Consider the following 7,500-nt stretch of genomic DNA (forward strand, 5'->3'; position numbering starts at 1 on the left):
TCCCAGCCTCACTAGTGCTGTCTGTCTGTCAGGAAGCTGTTAATCCACTGACAGATGGAGGTGGGCACGGAGAGCTGAGTTAGTCTGGGCAGGAGAAGGTTTGGGATGATCGTGTTAAAGGCCGAGCTGAAGTCCACAAACAGGATCCTCACATAAGTCCCCGGTCTGTCTAGATGTAGAACTCGTTCAGATCGTCTGCCAGTCGTTGATTCTCCACAGTGCTGGGGGGTGGTGTCTTGTAATTGGTGATCTCCTTCAGACTTTTCCACACTGATGCGGAGTCGCTGGAAGTGAACTGAGTCCTTATTTTTTCAGAATGATTCCTCTTTGCCACTCTGATCTCCTTTTCCAGTGTGTATTTAGCCTGTTTATACAAGACATTGTCCCCCTTCCTGTAAGCATCTTCTTTGGCCTGACGGAGCTGTCTGAGTTCTGCAGTGAACGTCATTTTATCATTGTTGTATGTTTAGATGAGTCCTGATAGGAATACACATATCCTCACAGAAACTAATATAGGATGTTACAGTCTCTGTGAGCTCATCCAGATCGGTGGCAGCAGCTTCAAAAACTCCAATCAGTGAGGTCAAAACTCTGCTTCATTAGTCCATCTTTTTACAGTCCTTAATACAGGTTTAGCTGATTTTAGTTTCTGCCTGTAGGTTGGTATAAGATGAACCAAACAGAGAGTCCTAAAGCTGCTCGTGGAACAGAGTGATATGCATCCTATATTGTGGTGTAACAGTGATCCAATATATTACTGTCTCTGGTGGAACATGTGAGGTGCTGTCTGTATTTTGGCAGTTCACGGGAAAGGTTTGCTTTATTAAAGTCCCCAAAAAGGATTAAAACAGAGTCCGGGTGTTGTTGTTCTGTCTCTGTGATCTGATCAGCGAGTTTCTGTAAAGCCAGGCTTACGTGCGCTTGTGTGAAACTCCCGCGGCGAATAGAACGGCTGGCAGTTAATGAAGAGTGTTTCTAGGTCTGAACAGCACATCTTCTTTAACACAGTTACATCTGTACTCCACCTTTCATTAATGTAAAACAACCTCCCCCCGACTCCCCCGTTGATTCTTTACTCCCCGTCGCGGTCCGCTCTGAACAGCTGAAAGTCCGGCAGATGGAGCGCGCTGTCTGGGATGGTGTCGTTTAGCCAAGTTTCCATGAAACACAGAGCAGCAGAGTGTGAGAAATCCTTATTTGTCTGGGAGAGCAGAAGAAGTTCATCTGTTTTGTTGGGAGAGCAGAGGTTCGCCAGATGGATGCTATGCAACAGCGTTCGAATCCGTGCTTCCTGAGCTTCATCTGATCCCCCTATCCTCCAACCACTATGTTGTCCTGAAGCGTGTGATCTGCTCCGCTGACTACTATGTCCAGCAAAACATCAGAATAGTTGAAAACCAGTAGTATATCAGGTGATGTGTGGTGCCGAATGTCCGGCAATTTGTCTCTGGTGAAACTGATCACAGGAATGTAACTAAAGACAGGACAAACTAACAAAAACTACTGCAGAGCAGGCCACGGACGCCGCCATCAGCATCGGTGCCATCTAGGATTGGAAAGTGATCGTTGAAAATCATTTGAAACTTGTGTCAATATGTCAAAAATAGAATGCAGCAGCAGTTTTCTGTCAGGGATTTGTCTGTCGTACTGCGCCACATCCAGTGTAGACCATAGATATATATATATATATGCACTGTAGACAGCATCACTGATTATAACGAGTTCTATAGTATTCCGGTGTAGACACGGTGTAACATTGGTTTTGCTTTGTTTCTCAGAACTAATCGCTGCCTGGATTGTGTGAACACTTTCCTTGTGAAGAGGAAGGACTGTCAGACTGAGCAATAACCTTCTAACACTCATTATAAGAGTTGTTAACCACACAGATCATGATGATGTTCCTCCGTGAGCGCTTCTTCTAAGGAGATCATGCGCCTCGGTTTTTGAGTGAACATTGCCAAAAGCTCAGATCAAGGAAGCAAACGAAAAAAAACATGATCTGAGATCATGCGCCTCGGTTTTTGAGTGAACATTGCCAAAAGCTCAGATCAAGGAAGCCTGCGAACAATCAGTTCCTAAAAGAAATATAAAACCTGTGCTAAATGAAAGAAAACAAGCTGATAAAGCTTGTTCACATTTTTGGTGATAATACGACATAATTAGAGATTTATAGGCATTTCTAAAGACTGGTCATATTTGACCTGTGACTCCGAATCATGTGAGGGATTTTCAGGGTTAACACATAAGATTGTTCATAAGTGTGAAACCTTGTTATTTTGGTCTGGTTTGTTCGACAGCAGGTGTGTTTAAAGTCGTTCTTAGTGATGGAAGAAATCTCAATTACTTCATAAAATGATTCGAACCGGCGGCACCTGCTGGTCAAAGCGTGTAACTGCACCAAAAACTCATTTACAAACCTACTGCACATGAAAATAAATTTAATCTACAAATAAGTTTCTGTAAAACTTGTTTTGTGTGTCATTAGAAGCGACAAGTATAATTTAATTTTTTGAATCAAGTTGATTCAGAATGAGCCTACATTATAAAACAGACACCTGCCATCTAACGACAAACTCTAATTCACACAACCAGAGATTCACTCACCAGTGCATAAAAACACTTTATTAAACACAACTGCATGTGCAAGCATGGAAAGAAGCAGCGCTATAAAATGCCATTACATACTCCAAATGTAAAACATGCAAAGGTGAAACATTAAAAAGTCTGTCACATAATTTAAAATGAGGTTCTGTGCAAAGGTGCTGCAATCAGCGTCCCGTATATGAGCCGCAGTGGATTATTCCTGCTGTGAGACGTGACCTGTTCACACACACACACACACTCTCGTCTAACAGACGTACACAGAGTCCTTCATGTAAACGCATCTGCACGACCGTATACACAGAGAACGAGTTCATAGTGGTTCTTAAAGTGACAGTTCACCCCAAAATCAGCATTCTGTCATCATTTACTCAAATTACACAAAGCTGTGACCACATTTCTTCTGTGAACATAAAAGAAGACATCAGGATTGAATGGACAAAGAACACTGGGACATTTCTCTAAATATCTCCCCACAGTCAGTCATATGTGTTTCAGTGACACGAGGAGAGCAAATAACAACAGAATTATGTTTTTTTGGCTGAACTGTCTCTTTAAATCAAAGTGCTGGATCCGGAGCAGCCGGGCCATGTGCTCTTTTTACTGTAGTAAAAGTGCAAATACTGTGGTGTTGATGAAGCAGCTTTGGTGAACTGGAATCTGTTTTTTGGCATCTGAAGTGGGAGTAAAAACAGAAGGTACAAACACTGAAGGAACCAGACTCTAGCCGTCTCAATACATTCATCGCCAAAAAAAGTCCAAATGAGCGACGCCATGAAAACAATCACAAAAAAAAAAGCAGGAAACACATGAGAAGCACCTTTAAACATTCAACACACACTCGTCCCGTCAGATCCACTCAGTCCGAGGATAAGAGGAGCTCGACTGACTGAAGGCCGTTTCCTCCCAAGATCAGCCGCTGGAACTGAAGAAAAACACTGAGACTTCAGATTTCAAACTAAAATCCACAGTATTAAAGTGATTCAGACTGAACTACAGAAACACTGATAACACACACTCTATCTCCCATGATGCACTGCGTTTCTGTGGGTCTTTCCACAATTTAAGGCTTTGAAAGCTCTTAAATCAGAGCAGAAAGTCGTGAATTCATCTTCCTCTGTGTTTCCGTCTTGTTTCCCAGTTCAAGTATCTAGAGATTCTTAAATCAAATGCAAAATGAAGATATGAAGTCTTGTTTTATGAGAAACTGATTAAAACGAGCAAATATCAGTCAGTGGGGATGAAAACTTGTTTCTCTTTGAATTAAGTTGATTTTTTTCCATGAGCAGATATCTGTACCTGTTCTAATCATAAACTCATTTTGATCAGTTTCTCATTATATTTTATTTCATTTTGCATCTCTAGTAAATGCATCTTGATTTAAGAATCTTAAGTCTCTGCTGATTGGCTGTCAAAGTTTTTATCGTTCATCAGCTGGAAAAATAAAGTTCTTCCCTGTTAAATCTTTATAATGGGTGTTTGTGTCATGTTCATCGTTCACACACACCAGTGCAGTGGCGGGGATTACTGCGATGTTTCTGCTCATCATCAGTGTGCTTTGAAAGGCAGGTTCAGTTTATAGTTTCATATTCACTGTTATCACAAAATACTACAAACAGAGTTTACATTAGGGTAAAAAATCCATTTGAATTCACAGCAAAACGCCTCAACACGGCCTGTCAGCGCGTATCCGTCCCATCATGCACCTGACGACATTCTACACAGGATTTCACAGAAATGATAAAGAAACAGAAAGTGCTTGGCGTTGGCCATCCGTCACCGTACAGCTGATGATGACCGACGGCAGCCGTCTTCAGAGAAAACAGGAGCTGTTCTGTTGATATAGTGTCAGAAACACACACACGTGACGTCACACGGGTTTGCTGCAGCCGAACACGCCGACGGGGAAGTGCTTGACGTGAGTCGGCCACTGCGCGGCCAGCTGGAAGAACTTGACCTCGTTCCACTCCACGCCATCGATGCAGACTGAAACACAAACACCGAGACGAATCTGAATCCACTGGCGCTCAGGATTCCACACTGAGATGAATTTACACAAATTAACTTGTTTCCCAGAATCCTCTTCTTTAAAATGGATCAAACAAACCGAAGCAAGCAAGCGGCTATGCATTTGTGTTGTTTCATATTCATTCGTTTATAATCATTTACCAGTTTATTATTGCATTTAATCATATAGCCATTTATAATAATCATTCAGGCCATTTATATACTAATTGTATAGATTTATTAATTGATCTGTCATTAGAATATTACCTTTGATCATATTTTTCCATTGTTATTAAAGTGCCCCTATTATGGATTTTTGAAAATGAGCTTTCATGCAGTGTGTAAGTGAAGGCAAAGTTTTTAATCTGAAAGTGCACCGTATATAAAGTTATTGTCTCTCAAAAGAAAGAGTCGACTCTGAATCACTGAAACGAGTCGTTTTTAAAACGAATCCCAAGCCGACGTCAACATGAAACATTAACATATTGCTGAGCACTTGTTGGTCTGAATGAAGATGCAAATTCATTCTTTTCCACTAGGTGCAGCTTTTATAGCAGTAAAAATAGCTGTTTCCCCGGAAACGCTGTACACAAAGCAGCACTGCGCTCACAATCACAGCTTTATCCTGCATTACAGGCGTGATCCAATCAGACCAATCACGCAAAGGGATTGGAGAAATGAATTGTTGAGTGAATCGTTTGGGAGTCATTGAGCTAGTAAGATAAAAATAAATGCATATTAAAAGGAACACTCCACCGTTTTTTGAAATAGGGCTTATTCACATTATTTCCTACATTTAGATAGGTAGGCAAATGCATTTTTGTGTCAGTGCATGCATTGTTTTAGTTTGACTGGGTCGGCGTTAGCTTAGCTTAGCACAATGAATGGAATCCTTTGTTGCCAGCTAGCATGGCCTGAGTAAAAGTGATCAAAAAATTTAAAAAAACCCACCTAATTAATTCTTGTGGCCTGCGTATTCACAACGAGTACAAATAGCGATCCAGATTAACACTAGGGGATTTCCTAGGCAGATATTGACTTGGGACTATATTATGGGGAAGCACAGGCGAAACACTGCTGCTTAGGCGAAGCACTGCTACTTCGGCGCAGAGATATCACGCAACACATGAAATCCCACGACTTCCCGTCAACATACCGGCGTGAATAGTAGCTGCCTGGCTATTTTCCTTACAGTACACGAATGGCGATGAACATGGCTGATTTTGAGATAGACGAAGAGGGTGACTTCTCAGACAGTCAAGAACCAGAACCATACCTATTTGAACCAGAGTTTACAGAAGACGAGCTGCGTGCTTTGGAAATAGAACGACAGGAGGAGGAGGTTGCGATCGCTCAACAGCCTGAGGACGTGAGGATGATGAGCCCACATGAACTGGTGGTGTGAATGTGGGGGAATATGCCAATCTATGCCGACGGAAATAGAGTGTCTGTGCTGTAGAGAGTGGGACATGTTTTTGCCATTGATGACCAGGCTCAACACGTCAGATCAAGATGAGCGTGCCTGAAGTTGTGTCACATCTACAGAGGATTTCACGGCGCTGATCCATTCTGCAGTACTCGATTTTTTTTTTTCGGTGTGACAAAGGGAACTGGAAAAAACGCCCCACGCCGAATGGACCAAATGGACAGCTGTCCACAGAGTAAGTGATTATTTTAATCTTCGCCCAAGAACCCATGTAGTCGTGGGATTTCATGTGTTGCGTGATATCTCAGCGCCGAAGTAGCAGTGCTTCGCCTAAGCAGCAGTGCTTCGCCTGTGCTTCCCCATAATATAGTCCCAAGTCAATATCTGCCTAGGAAATCGCCTAGTGTTAATCTAGATCGCTATTTGTACTCGTTGTGAATACGCAGGCCACAAGAAGTAATTAGGTGTTTTTTTTTTTTTTTTTTTTTTGATCACTTTTACTCAGGCCATGCTAGCTGGCAACAAAGGATTCCATTCATTGTGCTAAGCTAAGCTAACGCCGACCCAGTCAAACTAAAACAATGCATGCACTGACACAAAAATGCATTTGCCCACCTATCTAAATGTAGGAAATAATGTGAATAAGCCCTATTTCAAAAAACGGTGGAGTGTTCCTTTAAAGTGTTTTCTGACCTTGCATGCATGTCAGCCTGTTGTTTGGGACTCCCAAAACCAAAATATGAACCTTTCATTACCCATAATAGGGGCACTTTAAATGATGTTGATATTGTATTTATTATTGTGGTGTATGGATATTGTGATTGTGGCAGTGTGTCACCTCGGAGCATGGTGTGCTGGTGTTTGGCCGTACAGATGAGCCGGCTGATGCCGTCGATCACCTGACTCTTAGAGTCCACGTCCTTCTCCTTCAGCTTCTTACTCAGAAAAATCACTGCAAGACACACAACACAGCACTCTGACATCTGCAGCGCCGTCGCTGTACACAAGCAGATTTATTATTAAAACTGACGCCATGAGAACGCCAGCTACAGGACCTGAGAGAAACCCTGCCCTGCTGTTGTGTGTGTTGTGCACCTTTCTTGTTCTTCTCTTTGGTGACGACGGTCATGGCCATGCTGTGAGGAGCGCTGGGGTCTCCACCGCTGGGCAGACGGCTGACCTGCAGCGAGCGGAAGTTACTCTTCAGTGTGTTCTTCAGACCCACGTCACGCTTCTCCCCCTCACGCTTCTTCTCTCCGCTCGGACACGTCCAGTAGTCCACCTGCAGCCCCATCAGCTCTCCACCTGTGCACGGAGAACTACACACACACACACACGCACACGCACAAACGCACACACACACACGCACACGCACACGCGCACACGCACACACGCACACGCACACACGCACACACGCACGCACAAACGCACACACACACACGCACACACACACGCACACACACACA

General features: G+C 43.1%; 1 protein-coding gene across 1 annotated transcript in view; it reads right to left on the bottom strand.

Annotated features, from left to right (window-relative positions):
* Window positions 1-2,607: 2,607 nt before the first annotated feature.
* LOC109094753 (phosphofurin acidic cluster sorting protein 1-like) overlaps window positions 2,608-7,500 on the bottom strand; it is a 21,722-nt gene continuing 16,829 nt past the window's right edge. Inside the window, exons 20-22 of the mRNA XM_042769578.1 lie at window positions 7,130-7,353; window positions 6,873-6,986; window positions 2,608-4,587 (exon numbers count right to left, since the gene is read on the bottom strand). Of these exons, the coding sequence (XP_042625512.1) occupies window positions 4,472-4,587; window positions 6,873-6,986; window positions 7,130-7,353 (454 nt within the window). The 3' untranslated portion in view covers window positions 2,608-4,471. The remainder of the gene's footprint in view (window positions 4,588-6,872; window positions 6,987-7,129; window positions 7,354-7,500) is intronic.

Source organism: Cyprinus carpio, chromosome A13 (assembly GCF_018340385.1).
Source record: "Cyprinus carpio isolate SPL01 chromosome A13, ASM1834038v1, whole genome shotgun sequence".
Classification (NCBI taxonomy): domain Eukaryota; kingdom Metazoa; phylum Chordata; class Actinopteri; order Cypriniformes; family Cyprinidae; genus Cyprinus; species Cyprinus carpio.